At 38.0% G+C, this 26,286-nt stretch overlaps 1 protein-coding gene across 2 annotated transcripts; it reads right to left on the reverse strand.

Annotated features, from left to right (window-relative positions):
• COG2 (component of oligomeric golgi complex 2) lies at positions 1 to 25,933 on the reverse strand. 2 transcript variants are annotated; one of them, XM_054394739.1, is made up of 18 exons: positions 25,862 to 25,933; positions 24,823 to 24,984; positions 24,019 to 24,084; positions 23,024 to 23,104; positions 21,970 to 22,073; positions 20,618 to 20,726; positions 19,082 to 19,261; positions 15,671 to 15,795; positions 14,273 to 14,399; positions 13,521 to 13,660; positions 9,746 to 9,807; positions 8,363 to 8,514; positions 7,626 to 7,826; positions 6,707 to 6,779; positions 5,670 to 5,809; positions 3,623 to 3,762; positions 1,945 to 2,125; positions 1 to 330 (listed from the first exon to the last, which is right to left on the reverse strand). In XM_054394739.1, exons 1-18 carry the CDS (start codon positions 25,931 to 25,933, stop codon positions 229 to 231), a joined length of 2,217 nt encoding a protein of 738 aa, XP_054250714.1. In that variant the 3' UTR covers positions 1 to 228. The 2 variants fall into 2 exon arrangements, with proteins under 2 accessions (XP_054250714.1, XP_054250706.1); XM_054394731.1 differs by having other exon boundaries at positions 5,670 to 5,812.
• Between the last annotated feature and the right edge of the window lie 353 nt (positions 25,934 to 26,286).

Below are 26,286 nucleotides of genomic sequence, written 5' to 3' on the forward strand. Positions count from 1 at the left end.
TATAAAGTTTAGAACTTTTGATTGCTTTCCATATAATGGAAAACACCAGAAAATTCTCAGTCTTCTAGTGAAACAAGTCCATCTTGACTGAAGATGCACCGATTTGTTACTCAAGATACATTAGGAAGCACTTCATGGCTACTTATTTGGTAAAATAAAGAAGAGTTAAATTCTCTCTCTTTCTTTTAGGGACGTTGTTTATCTTCAAACACATGCCTTTGAAAATATCTAGGATTGTTCTGCTGTAGCCTGATCCTTGGCAGTTAGAACCAGCTCTGTAAGGGCTGAAAAGCTTTTTATGCTGCTCGTTTCCAGTCCCATCTTTTGTATCTAAAAAGACATAGAAGAAACGTTAGGGTGTTTTAAAACATCAAAAGCCCACTAATTATTCTCCTTTACACATTTAGCAAAGCACATGTTCTGCCCTGCATCAATGTGAGACAAAAAATCCCAACTACATATACTGCACACTGTCAAAAAAAGATTTTGTATCCAACCTTGTTAAGTCCTTCCAGTTAATGTAGTGTCTTGCAGGGAAATATTTAACCGTCTTCTAGGCAACTTGTAACTAAAGCCAGTTGGAAGTTTTCCAGTGAAACAGTAAAAGAGAAACTTGGCTGTAAGTCTGTTTTAAATGAATTGCTTTCAAACCCCAAATGAGGTTTCTGGGCAAAACTTCACAGATAAATATGGATACCTCCAAGAACAGCCAACAGCATGATGATGAAAGCATTTCAATAGGCTGCCAGAGCCTGTGGTTCTAGCCTCAAAATTCTAAAGTGATGGAAAAAATTCTACAAATAGAGAAGTTGCTACGAGTCATTTCTTACCCAGGAGATCTATTGCTCTCACAATTAGAAAAATACAGTCACGAGAAAACTAAAATGAACTGAAAAATATGGATCTAAATAAAACTGGAGCGAAATGACTCAGAAAAGGTGTTTGCTGCTGGAAAAAGTACGTAATGTTCACATGTACCAAAACAGCTCCTAAATGATTATGGATGGATCCATTCCACTTCATCTTAAATTCAAATTGCAGCAATCTTAGTGTATGCAATAGGAATAAAAGAACCAAAGTCCAACTCCAGCTAAAGCCTGCCAAGTAATTCTTATTACTAAGATTTACATACTTCCACCTAAATCTTCCTTTCTGGTAAGTCTCAGATACAAGAAAAGCATCTGCTCACACACAGGCAGACTTCAGCTACCCGTTATAATGACCAACAGCATCTGCTCATAAACAAGACTCATGACAACTGCTTAGCAACTAAGATAGGGACTTGCAATTGGAAGTTTGTTTTTTCCTATATATAATGTTAAGTATGCTGAACAGTATACTGAAGATATACTATACACATAAAAGAGAACGCTTATGTAATTTGATGTAGATACTGCATGCCTTTTCTGGATTTTTTTTTTTTTTCAATTTAAAGTTTCGTATGTTGCACTGAAAGGAACTTAGCTGCTCAGTACAAATAAGGCTTACATCTTCAAAACTCTTGAGAAGAGATCCTTGACTATACAGTAAGTCAAGGCTGGAAACATCCAGAGAAGGCAAACAGAATCACATCCGTAAAGGTGTTTCCATCTGAAATAAGGAAGGTCCCTGCCCTCTGCTCTGTCCACACAGTGTTTATTTTTTGTACTTCTACGCACTATGCAGTACTTGAATTTTGACTAGTAAGAAACACAAGTTTTGCATTTGTATAAGAAAGGACAGGACATTATGCACTTCCCAAATGGTATCGACAATCATCAAGGTCTCAAGTCATCTCTATTATACAGATGTGAAAAAATAAAACACAAATTCCAGAACTCAAAACTGGAATGAACAAGCTTTCAAAACCAAAAATTGGAGTCAAGCTTCCCTCTCCTCCTTCTCTACCTCACTCCCTTCCAAGACCAATGATAACAGCAAACAAACTTGTTTCTCCTAACTTACTTGTTCTCCAAAATACTCAACGTCTAGGGCCAGCTGCAGTCGGATTTTGTTATCATCACTCATGCCTCCATTTGTACCAACAGGGTTTGAAGCTGCAGTTCTTCTGGCTTGCTTCAACCTTTTTAGGCTCTCTTCCATTTTCTTAACAGAACTTAGCACATCAGATACAGTTTCATAATACCTAGATTAAGGGACGTTAATGAGAAAGAAAAAAACCCTCATTTTACCGAAAAGCCTACTTCATACACATTAGCACTCCACTAGCCCTGAGCAAAATGCTGAACAATGCTGTCAGGAATTTTTTTACTTGCAAGGAAGAAGCTACTTATGTTTCCATCATTATCAATTATTCAGTATTTCCATCATTAGTTCTAGAGGCCAATCTGAAGATTACTATTCAGTGTTGAAGCCTCCTTTCATTGCAATGTTTCTGACCCGCTCCAGATGTTTGTACTCATTAGAGACAAAGGAATTAGCATGCTCAGTTTCAAACAGCATGAATCAGTCTCTATTTATGACAACAGCATTTTGTAAAAGGAATTTTACTTAAAATACAGTTTTAGACAAGGGATATATGTGTACATGTATTCACAGAATGTGCAAATGCACACCAGCCAGAAATTACTATTTCTAAAAGGAAGAAACTGATCTAAACAGGACTCTCAGGAAGCTGGCAAAAGAAGTCAGAAGAACACTGAAGCCAAGTTGGAAATGGTATAGATGGAATAAAACACCACTTTCAACATAATGAGATCCACATTAGAGAAAGCACAGAATCAAATAAGGTAAACAAATAGACTAATCAACAACAAAAAAGCCTTATGGATTGAAACCCCCTGCTTAAATGGGAAGGGCATAACATCGTATAAATTAACTAACAGCTGCCCAGCACAGCAAGTCATTACGATGATAAAATTGAGCAACAATAGCAAGTTTGAGGAGCTATGAGAGAAGTGACCAGATTGAGCTATGTTCCCTGATTTGCTAAAATCTGTAATTTTCCAAGAGTCTCTCCATGACAGTGATCAAGCTACTACTGCAACAATTAAGAAAGTTGAAAGAATCTGCCTGATGTTTATTTTATACAGGGAAGTAACAGACAGCATGCAAGCTAAAGAAGTAAGTGCTTGCCGGTGCCATGGAAACTGTTTCAAGATACCATACCAGTAAAGTAAAAGTCTTACTCACTCGTGAAGACTTTTTGCTTCTATTGTACTTCAAAGTTCTTCTGTCATTTAAGCAAGTTTAGTCCTCAGTGATTTTATCAGTTTATGCTTTTCTGTTTTTCTCATTTGAATGCCAGAAAGTATTGCCACAGTAGGAAATTAAATTAATTACTTGCATCTGTATTCTCAATGAAGAAACTATAATATTCCTCCATTTAAGAAATTCAGTTTCTTTGTCTCTAATTAAGTGAAGACATTTAAAAACCAAATTGATAAAAAAGTAGTAACAACAAGTCACAAAAACAGAATTCAACAGAAAAGTCTCTGGATTCCCTACCCTGCTGGAGAGAGCAGAGTAAATCTGAAGAAATAAAACCCTGACAAAAGAGGTGTATACTACTGTTTTCTTCACAGTTGCCTTAACACAAGGTATTTTGCTTTCTTCCTGTGCCCATTCAATGGGCACTGATGTTTTTAATTCAGGTAAAGAATGTACTGTTTGATTCTCTTACTTTTGTGTGCTTTCAGAGAGGGCACATTCCAACCACTGATGAATCATGGGTTGCTTCAGTCTATCTTTATATTCATTCTGCAGTTGGTAGAAGGGCTTAAGAGCGCTGTCAACATAAGGTGAAGCTTTAGTTGGAACCTCCTAGTAGATGACAGGGAAACAAGGTGGAGAAAAAGAACAAGTAATTTACTTACTGAAAAGTATCAACACTGAATTCTAGCACATGCATAAAATGCTAAGCTTGCACTTATGCAAAGAGATACTCCATCCCTGTCAAATCAACAGGGAGATCAACATGTACAGGAAAGACACCATCACAAAAACATTCAGTAGTGTTTTACTATGTGATATAGAACAAGATTCAAAGTGACTAAAGATGCATGCACCAGCCAGCCACTCCTACAACCAGAGCATGACCCTGAATACACTTTCTGATCATGCTTAGTTTGGAGAAGGCTGAACAGACTCGGTGTTCACAACAAATCATTACATTTTGTTGAAATACCAACTGCTTTGTATCACACTTGAAGAGGTATTGAAGACACTGTTCCTTCTATGATTATGGGAAGTTGTAGATGCCCCCTGGAAGAGTTCAAGGCCAGGTTGGATGTGACCTTGACCAACCTGGTCTAGTGGAAGGTGTCCCTGTCCATGGCAGGGGGCTTGAACTAGATAATCTTTAAGATCCCTTCCAACCAAAACCTCCATTCTGTTATTCCATGATTACACCTTCCTGCATCCTCAATATATTTTTCAGAAGAATTCTCTTGGGATAACACATACCCCACAGACAACTGAGAGATGATGGTAGCCCACTGATTTGCTATGCAGTTTGCTTTCAGGCAATTGAGCTAAGCAGTGTAGGGTTTTTGATTTTTTTTACCCTCCCTGAACTTAATGATACTTTACTCAACTCTGTTCCATCTTCAGGAGAATATTTTTACTTACAGAAAATCTAGTCGCTAAATAGATGAATTTATGGCTTGAGTCTGTTTCTTCTTTTGAAATACAATTTCTGATTAAGGATGTCTTTAAATTAAGATAGTAAGAAACCCTAGTAATAAGCAAAGTAATAAACCACTCCATTAAGAACAGTTTCTCTTCCAGCTGACCCTAAATGTTTAGCACCTGAAGAAAATTTAGTGACATTCACAGTAGACTTAACAGCTTTAAGTTTTTCTATTTAGCCATTTAAAAACTACAGCATTGCTGGTGGCTGCGCTGTTTCTTCATGACAGCCAAGAAAGTGCTTCTGATTTTGGTGCACAAAGGCAACCCTTGCCCCAACCCCAACCAAAATCACTCCATAAACAAGTGAAAGAGAGGGGTGAACGGGAAAAAGCTGTGGTCTTGCCCATTTCAGCCTGCCTTCTGTGTTCAAACTAGGCAAGGATGTGGTTGTCTGTGGTTCCCATTATTCAAAGTTTTCTGTTGCCTGAATGATATCAAGTGAACTACCAACACAACTGGCAGGCTGGCAAAGCCATGTCACAGTAGTAGAACAGGCCAAGATCAGACAACTGCTTTTGGCATCACATTTCAGCATTACCTTTTATTAGTTTCTCAACAAATTACTTTTTTTAGCCATTCTCATCTTGTTCCTTTGGTGCAAGGTACTTCTTGAATCAAATCCAAGGAGCTAGCTCACTAGGAGGAAGTTCTTCACATAGCAGGCATAAGAGTCATCCTCCCAAAAGAAGCCTGCCACTCAGCAGGCACTGCACCTTAAGCTATATGCAATGACATGTGAGAAACACACTTACTATCGTTAACCCTTTTTCTTTTGCACATCAGCAATGCATTCCTTGCCCTTTCTTCCATATCAAGCCTGTACTCTCATCATTGTTATCCTACCTAAAATTGAAAATACCTTTTTTTTTCTTTAGCAATGAGGTAAACAGTAAATCGTGAAGTTATCTCAAGGTATTTATTAGGTTTCTTGACTGTCAAGTACACATGGACAAGCCTCAAGAACTCATAAACGTACTGACTGGTTAACAGTGCAGGCCTTCCTGACATTTACTTTGCCGTCCGCAACCAGCACTGACCTTATTGGTTCTCCTATATAACCTTGGAATTTCCAGTGCACTCTTCAGGTAAGTGAAGGAGGACTCACTGAGATCCTGGATAATCCTCTTATTCAAGGTAGGCACACAGGCTGATAAGGAAGTCTTTGAGTCTTCCAAGGCTCCTATTTAAGTAAAAATGCTATAATTTAAACTGAGCTACCTGTCCAATCACAACACACATTATGTGAATCCCCTCATTGTCCCAATTTCACTATCTAGACAGCTGCTGGTGTCAAATACAGGACGCTTACTGAACAAACACGCACAGCCATTTGTAAAGTATCACCAGTAACATCAACCATTCCTCAGATGGAAAAACAGATGGAAAGAAGGAAAGAAATAAGAGCTAAAGTAACACTCTCCAGGTTCACAGTTTGTTCAGTACTACCAATGTAGCAAGGGGCTTGAATCAAAAGGCTGCGACACATCGAGAAAACTGCTGTTGTAAAAGTCTTTCACACATCCATAAATTCCCTGTGGAGCGACTGCAACATGCACATTTCAAAGTTACAATTGACAGTAGACCATCTACGAGTGGGGATATGAACAAGCTTCTCCCTCTCTTGGACATCTACCAATAATCCTGATTTAGAAGATTTAAGTGGAATTCACAGTGTAGAACTTCTGGTAATATCAAAAAGATAGGGACCAGTTCACTCACCCAGCTACAGACTTGGCTTTAAACTAAAATCAGACTTCATGGTTCACATGAAGAATTATCAGATTAAAACAAAAAAAAAAAAACTACAAAAAACCCCAACAAAACCAAAGCAATCAACCAACAACAGAAAAAAAAGAGGCTCAAATACTTAATTGCTTCTGAATTTGCAGTATTTAACTATTAAACTTGAGAACTCTCCTTCTTAAGATGAGGTGTCAGGCCAGAGAGAAAAAAATTGTATTTTCAAATTTTTCATTGTAATTAATGAAAATGTGTGCAACAGCTGCTGTTGTTAAGTTGGCAGAGAGGATTTGGGAGAAAGAGGAGAGAGACTGAATTCATCCATCAGCTTTACCTGCAATAGAAGATACATTCTTGAAGCCAATCATTTCAAGTTTCGGCTTAATAATTTCTAAGATAGTAGGAATCTAGAAAAAAAACAAAACAAGAAAAAAACCCAAACAAATAAAAAAATCCAAAAGAGATACAGCCATGTTATAAGCCTATTTTAATTACTTTTCTTATACTCTTTAAGTTTCCAGTGCATCAAAAGATACCTTCAATCTTTTCTATATTTTTACTGGATTTAAAAGAAACCAGTACAAAAATAAAATATTTATAAGAACAAAGAACTATGCATTAACTTCCCTATCTTACTGTTGTCCTCAGAGGAAATAATTCAGAATTAACAAAATATTATCAACCTACATGCAACTTACAGTTTCACAAAACTAGAGGAATTTCAGCCTTATTGACCAAACAGACACAGAAGTCATCACTACTGGAAGAAATACCATACATCTGTTTTCAAGAATCCGTACCATTAGTAAAGCATAATTGTGATGACAAAACCATTTCAACCTCAAAGACTAAACCAGTAAACACTTAAAAAAGAACATAATATTAAATACTTTACTGCGCCATGCTCCAAGCTGCAACAAAAAGGTTTTATTAGCAAAGGTAAGAGTTTGGCACAGTGATGCTTCGCACTGGAAATTAACAGAAGCCTGTTATTTTAGAGGTTAAGGATGGGAGCTACTGATAGGAAGAGCACCTGAGAAATGTGGTTTCTCTGTAATTTGCCATTCCAAATATGCAGAATAGACCATTTATTACAAGTGATACTTTCTGTATCAGACTACTCCAGTTTTAGCATTTAAATAAAAAAAAAAAAAAGTTATTTTAACCAATTTAATGTCCTTAACAATATGCCAAATAATAATGTCACAAAGATCAACAAAGATTGTTTTCTAAGTAAAGTCACCAGCACAAACCTGTTCTTGGAGTTTGTCCAGATCTGCAGCAGCAGAGACCAACTGAGCACTAGATACAGAAGGCAATGGCTCACTTTCTGGAGAAGACTCATTCCCTTGGTCCTCATTAGAGTTGAGGCTTAAAGAAGATTCCTTTCTGGCAACTGGCACAGACTTTTTGCTTTCTTTCATACTCTCACTGGAAATGGGCCTTACAGAGACCTGACATAAATATCAAATTGAGATATTGAACCCTAGCAGTAATGAAGGCAGTTTAGACAGTGTATAAAGGATTTTCAAATTCTAAGCATTATAATGCCACACTCACAAGGGATATCAGTATTCCTAATTTGCACTAGAAGAGGTATTTTCAAAACAGGTTTTTTTGCCCCCTAAGTAGTTAGATGACTTGGAGCAAATCCCTGTAGCAGGGGGCAGACTAGTCCTACAGCAATTTTTACCTGTGTATCATTCAAATTAATTACTACACTGGAGGAACGTGCAGCACCAAAAACATGATCATTACTTGTTTCACAGAAACACAGTTTACCTTCATGTGCTGGAGTACAAAAATTATAACCACTCACTGCTGTCAAACAAACTCTTTCTCCCACCTCCCCAAGCTCTCTGTCAGGCACGTGCATCACTCACAACTGAGACAAAAAGGTGCTTAAAAGGAGGTCACATACTGTGTTTCAAAAAGTGTCTTATTGATGGATATACCAAATCACCAAAATCATTAGTTGCTGTTCTCTTACCTCACCAATAAACACAGAGTAGCGAGCCAAAATCTGCAGACTAAGTTTCCACAGACGATGCGCTAATAGCGGTAAAAACATTTGATCTGACCAGCACTTCAGAAGACTCATCCAGACCATGTGAGTGGCCAGAAGACAGTATGTGCTGCCAGCTAGAAACAATCAAGGCAAAAAAGCTCATGTTCCTAAGCACATTTTAAAACATCAGCATAATTGCATTACCTGAGATTTTAAAAAAGGTAAAAAAACCCAAAACAAACCAAACACCAAAAAGTCTTTCAATGAGACACAATCACAAAGATAACAAAGAGGATTTATTAAGCATATAAACAAACTCCTAAAATACTAGCTCCTCATTGCTTTAGATTTTAAATTTCACTGAGTTTTGCTGTAGCTTGCAACAGCAACAAGTAAGAATTCGCCTGCAACAAAGGCAGGAACAGCCTGGTTAAACAATTCACTTCAGGAGATAACATTTTTGGGATAATTTTTGTCTGTCTTCTGAAGAAGTTATATTGGACATGCTTGCCAGCCATAACAGTAATACTTCTTTAGCAATGAACTACTGCTCCTGTAAATTATATCTGAGACATATGGTATTTAAAACACAATAGGAATAATCACATTTAAAATAAATACTATTTAAAGCAGTTCATGCACTATGTATTTATAGCATACAATGATAAAGGTAAGGAATGTGTCTGCAAGTTCGAGGCAAACGCCTTGATGCGTTAGGGTATCTGTATTTCATCTCCATTAGGATTTTATTCTCTTGCTACCTTCAGAAAGTTTGTTTGTAAACACACACACTTATGTGGCTCTTACAGACTTCATAAATATTTACTTTGTTAACTGAAGTAAGTTTTTCTGATTACAATACATGACTAACAAATACACCAGATTTTCCCTTCCACTCTAATCCTTCCTGTGCATACCTCTCCATCTGCTCATAAATCAATGTATGCTTTTGGAGCAGACACCAACATTATAAACCATAGCAGGCTTCGACATTCCCAACAGGTAGCCATTTTCACCTTTATGTAGCCCTACAACAACTAAGAAAAAGGTGTCCCAGTAACATAGCATAATCTTTTGGTTGTCACTTAGAGCATGTCAATTTAATGTCTATTTAGTTCCTCCTTGCACTGAAGGGACAGTATCACAAATATGTTAATGGCTGTTACCAAAATAGCTGTTTTCATTAAGTAAAGTGATAACTGAAGAGTACTCTCATACTGACTTCTCTATAATGTATTACACTGTTTAATCAGTTCATCAGAGAATCTTCAGGGTGCATGTTACTAAGTATTCTATAGGCACTAACCACAGCTACCACCATTTCCTTCAAAACTGAGAAATTATTTTTTTGCAATAAAAGTTTACCTGGTGCTTCTTCTAGTGTATCTGAAAGTGCTTCTTCTAAGGCCCCAGCTATTTCTCTGAATCTGAGAGACAGAAAAGTTTTGAATATTACAATTCAACAAATGCTTGAATTGATGCCTAAACATTTTTTCAGTGTTTGTTTCAATGTACTATCTGCACATATGCAGATTTTAAATGAGGCATTATTTTTGTCCAAGATAAACTGGGATATAAACCAGATCAATATTCAAATACTTGAAAGAGAACCTTGGACACTTCACAGGGAGACATGAAGCTTATACTTTAGGAAATAATTAAAGTCATGGTTGCAGACATCAAAACAGCAGCTCAGGAAGTGTCGAGTCCTCACCTTTATTGAGGAAGCAAATTTTTTGTTACTGTTTTTAAACCAGGAGTGAGCACATTGCCTATACTTGCTTTAGCTGACCTTCATGTATGTCATGTGACACTGGAGGCTTCAGCTTTCTAGGTATTTGCTAATGAACAGTGGCATAAGGTTCTACAAACAATTCTGTCCATGATAAAAAAATCAATAGTTCCTCACAGGATACCTTGACCCTCAAAAAAAATACTGTTCAAAAAAAGTTTTTTAAAATCCTTTCTCCACAGTTTTTAGGTATAACAGCAAAGTTGATATTAAAACCACAGATGCTTTTCCATATTTAAAGCTTACTGAGTAAGCAACATAGCATTTCTTTTATCTAAAAATTGTCAGGAAAGGGGTGCAGGAAATTTTTTTTTCCCAGGTTTTCCCTTTAAATGCCCAAATGAAGATATCATTTTGAGCTCCCCTGTAGAGTTCCCCTATAGGAAGTTCTACTTTTATTGGTTTCCTCTTCCTTGCTTTTATGTGCATTTTATTAACTGTGTCTTTCTGTTAAACTTACTCACTAAGAGGAGCCCTACAGCTTTGTAAAGTCTCATAACTATCATTTCCATATCAGACTAGGGGCCCACCTGGTTCAAACTCCTAATGGACTAGATACATGTGTAGTAACTAAACATATTTTAGAAATATTTGTGAAATGGCATCAAAACCTCATTCCTGCCTATGCACAACTTCCACCATCGGAGCAGTCTTAAAGTCTTATAGTGAGAAAGATTAAAGAATAGAATCAAATTTTTAACAATGACAATTTTTGATGAATGTTTCTTAATCAGGAAAAAAAGTTTCCCAACATGGGGTTCACAACAGCTCCACAATCAGTTGTACTGAGATAACTGAAGGAATGGCAAGGGAAAGAGTTACAGGAGCTGTTTGTAACAGAACTGCTACAGAAGAAATGCCTGTACATGCAAGGATCATTATAAAGGTTTTAGTGAGGACTGAATAGTCTGGGTACTTTCTGTTAATTGAAAAAATAAAAAAAATCCAGCAATTTTAACTATAAATGCCATAGTGTGAGTAAATACTTCAATAAAAATTCAGTATGACTTAAGGATGTTAACATACACCAAAGAAAAAGCTTCCTTGATATATGTAATGATTATGTTGCATTATTTTCACATCTTTGCACTAAAGAATTCATGGGCACTTCTGAAAGTATCAGATACAGTGAAAGAATGAACAGTTGCTGTTATCCAACCATTTACTGAAATAGTGAACTATTTAGATTTATTGTATTCTTGGGTTAATGGAAAATTAATTTTTAGAAGATTTTTTATTTTTAAATCAGTCAGAGCTCAAAATAATAGTGAAGAACGCTTTTGAACAGGAGAAATATGCTGAAGCTACATTTCAATCCTATGAGCAAGAGCATCAAATTTTGATGAAGTGGTCAATTATTAGAGAAGTTGCACCTTAAGCAGAAGGGGCAGACTCAAAGACCTATTAATGGCATATATCTGTTAAAAGGTTTGTAATCCCTACAGATGCATAGACAGCTCTAGTCTGTGCACTCAGCAGCTCTACTGTAGCAAGGAGTACTGCCCTTTACCTTTGGCCAGCACAAATATTTGTACAGTTAAGTAGTTTGGAGAAACTGACTGGAGTGAAATGGTAGCCTTTTTTTCTCAGGGTAACAGATCCTCCTATCAGTTCATACACAGCTGCAGGAACAGATGTGCAAGCAAAAACCAAACAAACCAGGATGTCGGAGTCTGGGGCTACCATTTTATATAACAGTGAACCACTAAAATCCTGTTCCCAGCTCCTGTCACTTATCTTCTATTAGCTCCAGCACTTGTAAGATTCCTGGATGGAATTTCTCAGCAGCAATGTAGATTTATCCTGAATTAAAAGAACCATCTGAATGTTTGTACTGTTACTGCCAGCTACAGAATCATGTCATTAAAAGGCCACTAAAGCGATTCTGGTAAAAATAAACAAATTGCCCTTTCCTCTGGTTTAGAATTTCTACCTCTTTTTTTAAATAGGCCATCAGAAGGCTTTGGTCTAACAGAGATCATACACAGCAGACACAGGTCATAAGACTTTATCAACAGTGCTCTTTCTTGCCTGGAGCCTTGTTATTCAGCCTTAAAATCAGAAGCGTAGTCTACATTTTATTTCTAAAAACGTGGTTTTACATTCTGTTTTGTTCATTACAATTCTAGCATTATTCCGATTAGCAGAGGGCTTTTTTGGGGTCTCTTTGCTCTTTTAGCTGCATGATCTGTAAAAGGTAATACTACACCTGCTGAAAAAGTAAGTTAAAACTTACTACTTGGCTTCTCAGGGAGTGAATAGTAAGGTGACCTTTGGAAAGACTTTTACCACATGACCCAGTGCTTTGCAAAGCAAATCCTGTGAGACAAAAGCATGGGTAGATTTGGAAAAGTTACAAGTTGTCCTTCAAGTCCGTTTTTCTAAGAAGACTTCTTCCCTCATATTAAGTATTCCTCTGGACTGACACAAGTAGTATCTTTCAACCTACAGTTTAGTTCCAGGGACACTGGAGAAAAAGAGGGCCTAAGCATCCTGGTCTGTATCAGAAATGGGGTGGTCAGGAGTAGTGAAGTCATCATGCCTCTGTACTCATCACTGGCAAGGCTGCACCTCAAATTACTGTATTTAGTTTCAGACATTGAGGTGAGAGAGCATGTCCAGAAAAAGGCAGTGTAGCTGGTGAAGAGTCTGGAGAACAAGTCTTATGAAGAGCAGATGAGAGAACTGGGGTTGTTTAGTTTGGAGAAAAGGAGGCTGAGGAAGACCTAACCACTCTCTACAATTAGCTGAAAGGAAATTGTGGCAAAGTGGGTGTTGGTTTCTTCTCACAAGTAACTATATGACAGGACAAAATGTCCTAAGGTTGTGCTAGGAGAGGTTTAGGTTGGGTGTCAGGAAAATCTGCTTTACTGAAAGAGTGGTCAAGCACTGGAACAGGCTGCCCAGAGAGGTGGTGGAGTCACCATCCCTGAAGGTGTAAAAAACGTGTAGACATGTTTCAGTCATGATTTACTAGGCATTGTGATGTTGGGTTGATGGTTGGACTTGGATGATTCTAGAGATCTCTTCCAACCTTAATGATTCTGGGAAAGAGAATTTGAAACAAGATTTTAAGACTTATCTAGACCTGTTCCTGAAAGACTTATCAGTAGCATATCAAATTCAGCATAGTACATATTGAAGGGTAGCTCGCTGCGATTTTGGTAAATTGTTGAAAGATGTATCAACCTGCTACTTGACTTAGTGATTAAATTCTTAGTTTGGCTTCTACTCTGATCCATTGGCAAATGAAACTTCAAATGCTGAGAACAGACCCTAAGGCAGATCATCTAGCCGTGACTGAACTCTACTTTTAAAAGAGTGAACAAAAAAAAAATGGACACTAACCTTATTTGAAAATACACAGGCAAATTCCATTTGTTGTTAAAGCTGTGGTAAGAGGGATGAGATCTTAACCGTTTCACACTGGCCTGGGAGCCACACTGTCGTTCAAACTTCCGAACGAAATCCATACTAGTAGTGTACTTCTGCAAAAAGAGAAGGAGCCATCTGATCACACACAGGGTCCTAGCAAACATGGAAGGCCACCACTGATCCAGCAGAATTTTATATCACACTGACTGGGCACTGACACTGCCCCATCACCTAATCATACAAGGCAAAAATCCTGGATTGCAGTGAAACCCAAACCATTTAACTAGCAGGGGGTTTTATCAAAAAAAAGCTAGTGCAGGACTATTCTAAAAAGCATAAAATTGTGCAAGTACCCTGAACTATCACCATCCCTGGAGGTATTTAAAAGGCACACAGACGTGGTGCTAAGGCACACGGTTTAGCATCAGGCTTGGCAGAGTTAGATAATGGTTGGACTCAATGACCTTAAAGGTCTCTTCCAACTGAAATGATTCTGTGATTCAATGAACAGGCAGAACTAACAGAGAGATGCACCCATATTTCCAATCTGAATCATTAGGGTGGAACAATAGTGATGCACAGTGCTAAGAACAGTTGGTCACACAAGATAAAGGTATACAACAAACAGAAATAAATCAGGAACAAAACCTGTGCTAAAGCATGACTCTTAAATTCTTATGCATATGTCAAAGGAATCACAAATGGAAAAAAACAAAATCAATTACCTCATGAAACACATCTGGGTTTCCAGGGTTAAACAGTGATGGCAATTTCTCTTCTAAACCATGTACTATTTCTGGCCACACCGAATTCACTAAGAAATCATATCCAGGCACAATATCAGCTTTTTCACTGAAATAAAATTGCAATTATTCTATGGTTATACTTTTACCAGGCTTCTGTTGGGATGTAGAGATAACTAGAGATATGCACTGCATTACACAAAACATGATTAAGTTTTATTAAGTAGGTGTGCTGATTCCCTTCAACTATTCTTCCTCTGAGATTTCTTACCTGATCCCAGAGTCTCATCAAATGCAAGGCACTTTTTATGACTCTCTAAGAGTCTACCAGTTATGTATTTTGCAAGAGCATTCTAGAAAATTAGTACTTTTCAGTTCAGAACTCCTATTCTTACTTATATATTTCAAGTTTTAAAAGCCCCACATTTCAGAGGTACACCAAGTAGGAGGAATCTGAATAATTCAATGGAAAGAAGCAAAACTTTTTCAAAACTGTTCCAAGCTGTATTTATACATGATAATGTGCTTTGAAGCAAAAAATTAAAAGCTACCTAGATCATGAAAATTTGTAAGTTGAGAGCAGAAGAGTTACAAGCACTTAATTCCAGTTCAAGTAGAAACATTCCATTACTAAGACAAAAGATTACAACTTTTTGAGGGATTAAAACAATTGAAATGTTAGTAAAACTCTGGAGTCATAAAATGCTCAGCAATGAATTACTAATTACAAAAGTAATTCTGCAGTCCCTAAAGGCTACAGTTGTAATTCTGCTAATTACAGCAGTCTACTAACCAGCCTGCAAACAGATGAATAAATGGATACAGTTCAGTAGACCTGAAATATTAAAACTCAAACCAAGCAATTTAATTGCATAAGGAATTAAATACTTTTGGAGAATACAGTGGAAGCACAAGTCATTTAAACCTGTAGTTCTAGTATGTACAATAAATCAGTCAAACCTCTGGGGACCATCTCCACTCTTCTGATGTGCACCAACAACCCAGTAACTCTTAAACATGTGTTTTTCAATGGCTATATTATGCCCCTTTCCTTGGATGAATTGTACAGTAATATTTCACAGACTCAGAAAAAAAGAAGGTATCCAACACATTGTATTAAGAACAGTACTCAATTGTACTGCTGAAATACAAGATTTTCTTTCCCTCCTCTGAAGGTCTAGGCTGCAGGACCAAAAAAAGTTTGTTCACTGTTTTGTTTTCAAACACAGATATGAGAAAGAAACCAAACTTGACTATGAATCTTCAGGAAAGGCCACAGAGGTAATTTTTGCACGGGGAACCTAATTATGCAAATCACTTTAAAGTATGTGACGCTTGCTGTAAGCTGAGTGCAGCTGAAAGAAACCACAAGATATTTACCTTGAAATAGCTCCGCCTGTAACTTCACGCAAGAGACGGCAATGATGAGGAACAAACTCCAACAGTCTATTGTACATAGCCTGGAGGCCATTAGGATGAGATTGAACATACTGTTCCACAATGACCTGCCAGGCAGAATTCAATGATAAATGTCAGAAAACTGAATATAAACTACTGCAATGCAAGACTCAGTCTACTCACTCAAAACTCCTAACGTTATAACCCCAAACATTGGGATAGTGTATTACTTTTCTTATACTACAGTTTCCAAGTATAACTTGCCAACTGGCATTATTACTTTCCTTAATGCAGCACTAACTGGCATTACTGGCCCCAGGAACAAGAGTGAGTTCTTTGCTTTTAAAATGTTAGCCACGGTGTCTAGCTCCCAACCCAGTAAACTTATCACTCTCACCTGATGCAGTCTGTGAAGTTGTGTGTCTGTGACTGGCAAAAGCTAGTCAAAGCTCAGAATAAAGTAAAAAAAAAAATATTCTAATTTTAGAGGTTGTTGGTGCAGTCTGAAATGCAGGTAAGCCAACAGCTAAGAATCTTCTGTGACAGTGCTGAGCCTTTAATGCAGCTAGCAAAGCCATTTGTCTACACCGTATCTCATTGCCAGTGAAAAGGGATAAACTCTGCTCTAAAGAGAAGGCAGACAATAGTGGAGCAATACAGAAGAGCAATAGCTTCTGTTTCTTGGTATTCTTCCGTGTCTCTGAACACTTTTGTGCAGAAGGGAGAAAAGAACAGTGTGGTAGTTTCAGGCTATGCCTTTAAAAATTTTCACAGATGTTGAACAGAAAGTAGTAGAATGTAAATAAATCACTATTGGGTGTAAAAAGGAAAATAATGATGGTTCTAAACAATCCCTTTGGAAAAGATAAAGGACTTAAACTGGTTGTACTAAACAATCTCTTTTTTTCTGCTGCTTTGCTCTGGGAGAGACTAACTCACTTCTGCTTGACCTTGGCTGCCCTGCTTTGCTGTGACTGGTATTAACAACAACTTCTCTCTGCTCTTTTCTGTTGTCCCTTTGTGTACAGGGGTGTAAGGAGGAGGCAGGGAACAAAAAGCTGTTGCAACTCCCCTGGTTTTGGCCAGGGGGGTTCTTGTGCTGTTTATCAATTGTAAATATCTGTAAATACTGTGTATTTTGCACATATTCATTGCATTTCATTGCAGATTGCAGCTTTGCTTGTAAATATAGCTCCATTTGCTTCCAGCTGAGCCAGTCTGGCAAAATTTAATATTGGGGGGAATTTTCAACCCACCACAAACAGATACAGTGAAAACTAAGAGAAGACGACAACTGGTCCCTCACTATAGCAGTTGTTACAGAATTAGCAAGTACCCAAAGAAAGTTTCTCCATAACTGGAGAGGTCTTTAACTTATTCTCCCATCCAAAAGCCAGAAGCTGGCTTTATTTTTTAAATCTGTATGCATACAAATTAAAACCTGAATAATTAAACATATCTCCTTCCCAAGAGTAGAAAAGAAACATCCTACTGACAATGACATGCAGCTCAGGTGTTATCAGACATACTATACTTTCACAGGTAAGGGAACAGTAACAATTCCATCTCTTTGCTGCTAAAGACATTACTGAGTGAAAAAAAGTAATTTATTTTCCCTATCTTGATTTAGAAGAATAACTACATCATCAAAAGTTATACAGATTAACTCTTCACTTGCATTAGTTTGGAATACCATGGCAAATGGCTGCTAAATGAAAAAAGGAAGCAAATACTTTAAGGTCATTTCTACGTTATGTTCAGAAAAGCACATCACTGTAAGGAAAAGCAACTATCGCCTACAGAAACATATTCAATACTTCTAGAAACAATGTTCACGTTGCTTTTATGGGTCTTATAAAAATGTTAACTCTCTACTATAGGTCTCATTTTTTTGTAAAATACCAGTAGAGAACAAACTGTTTTAAAGATCCAGAAAGAATGGCATCAAGAGAGGCATGGTTTATGTTATTAAATATCTCTATTTAAAGAACGACAATAAAATAATATCTTGACAGCTAAGGGAAAGATACATCAACAGCAATACCTAGGACTTAGTCACTGAAAATGTGCTTTGTATTACAGAGCTGATGATGAGAGGAAGATCTATTCTTCCTTCTATTAACTTGCACAAATTCAACTCTGTGTATTTAGAGTCATCAAGACAGCTCCTGTACTTCAGTTTTTCCTCCTTGCAGCAGCAGGAAAATACTGCTGAAAGAGTACTAATGCTAGTGTTACTGAAAGCTACTAATGCTATCTCTATATCCCTGGTGCTGACCCAGTTCAGTAACTTTAAGGACAGTTAATAACACATTTATATAACACTTGGACAATCCAGGGAAACATCTGCAACACGGCAGTCAGCGCTAGCAATTAACCTTGTAAAAGAGCACTGATTCAGTTCTTGGCAGGGAAACACACCCTCTGAAGTTATATAGAATCGTTACCTGACCTGGACATGATTCTCAGCATGCAGATCGAAAGGGTCAAAAGCAACATCACATCAGCACATTCATTAGAAATGTAACAAACCTGTTTCATAAGTCATTTCAAACACTGCAGACTATGAAAGACCTTTATAAGAGTAATTTTTAGGTTTTTACTCGAACCTTTAAACTAGATTTACCAGAACTGTGGGCCCTTGGGATTTTTTTTTTTTTTGCGGCAACTGCAGGTGTGCTCACACAAAGGGGAAAAAAAAACAAAACAAAAAGAGAAAAAAAGTAGTCTAGTCACCAACTGTTTAGGCCAGAAGACTGGTAAGCACAAACAGTGCTGCAAGAAGATGAGAAACAAATTGCACAGCTAAGAGAATTAGCAGAAAATTACACCAATACTGCGATTGGTTCAATCTGGTACTGTAAATGGATAGTCTACTAAAAAAAAATCTGACATTATTTTATACCACACAATAGCAAACGCTTCCCAAACAAACACTTATTCTTGCTCTTCCTGAGCTCTTGGTACAGCTGGGAACTGCAGAAACTGCTTCTTCATACAGTAATAAGAAAAGGACATTGCACTGCTTTTTGCTCCTAGTGAGCCAACCATGGAGAAATAAACCCCCAAATCTGCTCCAAGATCCACATATGCACCCTGGTTCAAAACAAATTGGATTTGATTCCAGTCACATGCTTGGTTTAAGGTTTGGGTTTTGGATTCCTTGCTCCAAGAAAAATGGAAGCAAGAAAAAATACCAGTTGGATATAACCTGAACTTGGTGACAGGTAGAGAGAATTCCTCCACATTGGTTCCTTCACATTGTTTTGTGTTAGGACTCAGGTTGCCTGCTATCTCCACATACAAACTTTGAAGCTACTAATGAAAGCTAGAAGTTAACAGAAAAAAATTGCAAATTAATTCATTTTCTTATGAATCTTAATTTCATCTTACCTCATCTATGTAAGGTTTTACAAGCACTTTACCAACTAGTGCCTCTGCATCTCGTGTTTTGTCAATTGTTGCGTAAGTGCGAAGACAGTGACGTATTATATCAACATTCGAAGTCTGAAGGCCTTCCAAGAGCAGCCCTTCCAGAGACTGCTGCAACATAGCTGTTATTCCAGCTATACGCTAGGAAAACAAGCAAAACACAGAAACAGAAAAAAACCCAAACAACCAAAAGCAAAGCCTTGCCATCTTTGCTGAAGTAAATTCTTCCAGAAACACCTAGCTCAGCTTCCCATCTTCATTTGAAAGGTGCGCAAGTTTTGACAACTGTCAGCATTAAATGAATATTAACACAAACTCTCAGTCAATATACATTCTTCCTTTTGCTATCTATTTTTCCTGATCTCCTTCTACATCTCTTCCACTAGATCCAACTCATTGTTACACTACCTGCAGATATACTCCTGGCCCAAGATGGTCCCTTACAACTTGTATTTGAAGCAAGTTCAGCAACACACATTGATGTAGTCACAGCCAAACTGCTAATTTAACCAGTCAAATGCCTTCTGTGCCATTCTGGTTCTGTATTGTGTCCATCCATCCTGAAACGATTCCACAGAATTTGCTTCAAACATGCAAACTCAGTAACCCAACTGCTAACCAGTCATGAAACCCTTAGCAAACAACAGTTACAAGACAGAAATCCTGGCAAGCATCACTAAGAAAACAAAACAAGGTAACAAAGGCTCTCCCACCATGAATACTACTCTGTTGCTTGTGATTACTCCTGTCATTATCCCTGTTTGATAATTAGTGACCAGAACAGTCTTGTAAATTGTCCATTAGTCAACATGGTACTATGGAAATACTGAGCTGAAACACGTCTATATTGCCAGTAGGCGTAAGTACATAGAGAAACACTAGAACTACAAACTAGCTCAGTAGCTTGAAAGAGGTCAAGAATGACGGCTCCACACTAATCAGCTTAAAGCACTACCCCATCTCCATATTCATATCAACCTTTAAGGACCAGTTTTTCATTTGTTTCTCTCTTCACTGAAACATCAACTGATCTTTTACAAGTAGATAGCTATTACAAACAGGTTATTAGGAAGATTAGCATGTCAGTCTGAACAGCCATGTAGGCAACAAATTTCACCAAAAGACAAACCAAAATATATTCAAGACAGCCACTCCATATGTACATTCCATTTATATCTGGTCTGTCCACTGCAGCAAACGAAACCAACATAAATCTCTGGAACCAGGCCTCAGTAAGCAAACTGCAACTTACGTTACCCTGACAAAAACGTTCATTGTATCTCCTACTCTTCTTGTAAGGAGTTTATCCTAAAGAAGTTAGCAAACAAAGCATAAACTAAAAGCAATGTTTCTAGTCAACCAAAAAAACGCTCTCTCGAAACCCATTCTCCCTCAAATTAATCCAATAAAACTCTGTGTAAACAGCCATTTGTCTGCCAGTTATACTGGTTTTGCTTGGTCCTACAAGTGTTAAGCTGGCCATCATGCAATACTTACTGGTCTCACTTTGTCCAAAAGGGGCATTCCTTTGCTTTGCACTGCATGAAATTGTAGTTGATTAAATTCTGTGGCAATTCTTTCTAAAACTTGGCCAGTTAAAAGTGGGCTAAAAGAGAGACGATAGAAAATGAAAATAGGGAGTTAGGTCCTTTCAAATCAACTTACTTCGGTTTAATCTACATCTGTGGAACTCTGCTAGATACTACTACAATTACTGCAATCATGCAATAACGATCTGGAACAGACTACATGGTTAGACTTGTTTTGAAGATAAAAAAATATGAAGTTGATGAAGCAGAAGCTGAGAAGGATGTGAGATCTTACCTTAGCAGTATGAAGCACTGTTTTCTATACAGCAGTGCCGTTTACCGTCACATGAAAAGTCAGTCTTACAGAGTTCAGAAACTGCAGTAAGTGCTATTCACCATTCAGTTTCTTGTTTCTGCTTTCTGTATTGTGATAAAACTAATGACAGCTATCTCACATAAACCCATAAAACCCCACATAGAAACATCACTCAAGTATAATCTTTCTTCCAAACATAATTCTGCAAAGTGCCTCACTCTGACTGAAAATATCTACAGATGCTTTGTCCCCCTAGTTATCAACCTATTCTTCTGTCTACTGTCTATTCTGTCTCCTCAATCACTGTCAGGTGACCCAGCACACTAAGCTGAAGAGACAGACTCATGTTCAAACAGGCTCACAAAACCATCTTTTTCCTCCAACATTTTGCACTTGCATCCCGGTCAAATATGTCAAGCATGTGGCTGGTACATTAGCTCCAAAGCTGGCTGAAAGACATCTTCCATCCCTCAGCAAAAGCAGAGAAGACACTTCCCATGACTTCTGTTAAAAAAAACCAGAACTTGGGGATCTGACTGGAATTTGCACAAACCTTCTTTGTACCAGGAATACTACATGTGGCCTTCCCACCTTTAGACTATTTTTGCAGCAGTCCTTTCAGTTATATATAAGCAAAGAAAACATGAAAAATTTACCTCCAAATAATACTGGAATAAACTGCACTGTATAGAGTATTTCAGACATGACACGATGAGTGACTTCCAAGAAAACAAAATAAAAAATTATTGCTTGCAAACTTCGAAAAATATTTACTGAAAACGCTACAAGTAATTCAGAACTTGGGAGACTGAGATACATGTTCTGTAAGTGACCAGTCGGCAGAAGATTAAAACTGAGAAAATACTAGAACAGTCACTTATTCCATCAGAGTTACATTTCTAAAGATATATCCTAATGCTTGTAAATTCATCTACAACAATACCATGAAATTAAGCTAGTTCCATCAATTACAAAAAAACCTGAACATTACATATTTCTTTTACCTGTTTCCCTCTAATGAGGACAATTCTTTAGTTCCTTGGGAACGTAGAATCTTCTCAATTCTCTCAACAGACTGAATAACATGAATCAGCCTCAGAACGCACATCTGTAATTAAAGAAACATTTTTCTCATCAGACCCCAATGCCAATTTACGTCATCTAAGAACACTGACAATATTTTTAGGTTTTTATGGGGAGGGGGGGGGGGTTAATTTGCTAGGGTAAATTAACTACCTCCACCTTAGGACTGGAATTACAACTCAATTGAAGTATTGCTCATATAAATCCATAAAACCCCACAAATAAACATTTGTGACAGATGTAGAATAGCTGTTCAAATTCCTGATTCTGATCCAAGTTAAGCATAGAGACAAATGCTAGTGTCTCCTCCACTTAAAAATTAAACTGCTGTATTTCAGCTACATTCATAATAAGCAGGTTTATATACTACTACAATCAGAAACAAGAGCGTAATTTTTAAAAAGCCAACCAAACTAAACATGTTTTTGGCAAATAAATTAAAATAAAGGTTTATGATCAATTAGCTACTGTAAAAAATGAAGTCTGCCAACCTAAACGTCAATAATAAATTTTGTAAGTATAAAATTCTGCACAGTATGCGTCACAGAATCATATAGGTTGGAAAAGACCTTCAAGATCATCAAGTCCAACCATTAACCCTACTCCACCAAGACCACCACTAAGCCATATCTCCCCAAGCACCACATCTACATGGCTTTTAAACGAATCCAAGGCTGGTGAATCAACCACCTCCCTGGACAGCCTGTTCCAATGCCTGGCAACCCCTTCAGTGAAAAAGTTTTTCCTAATGTCCAGCTGAAACCTCTGCTGGTGCAGCCTCTTGTTCTATCATCACTAGTTACTTGGGAAAAAGAGACCAACATTCACCTCACAGAAACCTCCCTTCAGGTGGTTGTAGAGAGTGATAACGTCTAGACAGCCCAGAACTTCTAAAATGTCTTTTTTTCTGGGTTAATGGCAAAAAAAAGTCATCCTAAGGAGGATCTTTTGAAGGTAATAATTTATCTGTTTTACCTTTTTTCTTCTAATATCTTCTTGTTTAGTCATCCGGTCATCTACTGCTTGAATCCCCTCACTGACACATGACTTAAGACTCTGTGAGAAAGAAAGTCAGTATGTAAAGCTGGCTGACCAGTCAGATTTAAAAAAAACTTAATTAAAAAATGAAAAATGTAAACAAGGAGGCAGATTAATAATGTAAGACTAATAAAATGTATAGTTATTAACTGCCCCCTACATGAAAGCCAGAAATAAGACTAAAAAACTGAAAAATTATAACCTGTTCCTTAAGTACTGCAATCACAAGTATCATTATTTCAAACAGAAGTGTTCTTTTAGTACCTTACAGAGAACAAAGCACCCTTCCCCCAGAAACAGGCAATAAACCCAATATGCTTTTACGTCTTGCAGTTAGAAATACGATTTAAGTACCATTTTTCACATAATAAATACTTCTATGCTACACGAACCTATTTTTTGTTTAGACATCAAGGTTGTGATATTTGTAAGGCACACTTATGCAGCGAACATCCCTTTGAACAAAGTGCCAGGATGACAAAAAATTGTCATTTGCTAACTACCAAGTCACTGTGGAAGAGTCAGAATGATATCCACCTTCCAGAGAGTTTATCTTTTATGGTTAAACCACAGGTTTGATCTAAAAAGTGTTTAATTGGACTGTGTTACATCTGAGTTATTTACTACCATCATTAAGTTACTCAGATATTAAAACAGTTTCAATATTTCATCACAGACTTATCCGTTCCTTTATCACATTTAGGGAATCCTTTCCCTTGGCTGAAAGGTACTATAAACAACAAAAAAAGTGTATTTACCACTACTACAAGTGGTTGAAAATACAAAGCCTCTCCCTTGTACCACTCTAAGTCACCAACTTTCAAAGAGAAGTTTATTATAGTAATTATTAACATGAATAAAAGATATTCTATAGGTCACATGAAAGTGAGATAAGTTTACTAAACTGTGTATAATGAGTGTTTTGAACATACCATCACTTCTTCCCTTAGCTGTCCCAAGGGCACTGAAAGCTGATTAAGAGCCTTGTCCATTCCAACCTAAAGAAATTGCCATGAACAGTAAGCTCATATGTGAATTACTGACAATGCCTGACAGTTTATGGATACTAAAAGAGAACTGAGAAATGATACCTCGCCTTTACAGACTCCTTTTAAATGTAATGCAAAAATATGTCACCTCAAAAACAGGCATGAACATATCAGACTGCTTGTCACACAAAACCAAAACTTAAAGAAAGTCTTGACCTAGAGAAATTTTTCCCCTCAAATGTTAAATCTCAGTCTTTGAACCTGTATAATTGTAACCTGAATGAGCTGGAGTGAAAGCAGGAAGAGACGAAATATGAAAATTATTACAGTTTGGTAGAGGTTGGTGAGGTTTAAGATATACTGATTGCATTGTAAGCTTAAAGATTCTTAAAAGAGCCCTTCTGAATGGCCTTATTTGCGTCATTATTATACAATGATTTATTTCCTTCACTTTGACAACTACCAACGAAAAACAGCATGCTTTGAATCTAACTTTATAATTAATTAGTTTTTCAAGACAAAGAACATACATCTAAAACATTTATTACAAGCCAACTGCAATTGTGTACAGTAATTAATTTCTACAGGAATGGTCTTTTAGTTTCTCTCTGTCAAAGGGGTCACACTTTAAAATGTATTGAATTCAACAATCCCAAAATAAAATTAATATATTTTTAATATGAAAAATAAAAATCCCACTAAACTACATTAAGTCTGAACTACATAGTATAACTTAATAATACTTACTAGATTTGTTGAGAGATTAACAAAATCTGCATAGTCCTTATTTATGAGTTCTACCATAGCAGTTTTAAGGAGCTTGTAATAGAGCTCCAGATCCTCTCTGAGTTCTTCCAACTGCACACGTTTCCTGCAGTCTGATACAAAGTGATCAACATCAAAATCTGGCTGAAAATGAAACAGGAAAGAGAGAAGTATGTAACTAAAAAATTCAAACCAGGAACACACCCTTCCCCATCCACAAAATAAAAGTATTCCACATGCCAGTAAACTGACCAAACTAAAGCTCTGGGGGCAAAAAGGTTACTTAACAGACTGGTTTCCAACATTCCAAAGTCTTGGTCCTTAACCTCAAATGCACACAAAGTCGTGGGTTTGAGTAACTAAAAGACCAGATCTCCAAAATACAGGATTGTCTATTCCCTGTGTACATCTTAAACACCTCCCTGGAGGTGTTTAAGGCCAGGCTGGACGAGGCTCTGGCCAGCCTGATCTAGTGTGAGGTGTCCTTGCCCATGGCAGGGGGGTTGGAACTAGATGATCCTTATGGTCCCTTCCAACCCTGACTGATTCTATGATCTTAAAAAAAAAAAAAAAGTTAAAGTACAGTACTAAGAACTACTTTAAGCTCTCCAAGAACTGAGGCCTGAACGTCAGTCTATCTGTAACCTGGCTTCAAAGCACGCCGAATATAATTCGGAGAAAGGGCGAGAGTCAGATCTGTTCTAAGAGGTGAGCTGCTGCAGCTGGCCCCGGCCCGGGCCGGCGTCACTCCAATCACGCAGTTGCAAACCTGCCGACTGTCTACCCTGGGGCAGGCCTCCCCACTCCGCTCCGCCGCTCAGATTCCGTTTTAGTCCCACCAGATCCGGACAAAACCCCTTCTTGAACATTGCCGCACAGAAGCGAGCCGCCCAGCTTTGCAAGTGGCTCGAATCCCCCTTTTCAGTGACACACTAAGTACTTCTCCCGCCACTCCCTTCCACGGGAGGCCCCCCGGGGCCATTAGGCCCGCAGCCCAAGTGCCTCGGCAGCCCGCACTCACCTTCATGAATTCGTCCTTGTCAAAGCACAGGTTCTCGGGACCCCGCGGCAGGCTCATCTTCTTCGCCTCCATGGCCGGCCGCGGCTCGCTAGGTGCAACGCGGCGGCTGAGTCCACCAGCACGGCACCGACCGGCAGTGGCGTTGTAGGCCAGAGCGTGTGCAAGAGAGGCGCCGCGGCCGCCTGCCGTCGCGGCAGCGCACCCTACAGGGCTCCGAGCGGCGCTGCAGGCGGCAGCGGGCCGAGAGGAGCAGCAGGGATCTGAAGATGGCGTGGCGGAGTAGCTCTCGAAGCTTGTATGGGTCGCCGACCTGCGGGGCGCGGGCCCTTAGAGCTGGCCAACTCAGCCTCTTCAGAAGAGTTTTTCTGGTTCCTACCATTCTGTGAAGTCAGAGGAGGTGGACTGGGCTCTTCAAGTAGCTGCTT

Source organism: Indicator indicator, chromosome 2 (assembly GCF_027791375.1).
Source record: "Indicator indicator isolate 239-I01 chromosome 2, UM_Iind_1.1, whole genome shotgun sequence".
NCBI lineage: Eukaryota > Metazoa > Chordata > Aves > Piciformes > Indicatoridae > Indicator > Indicator indicator.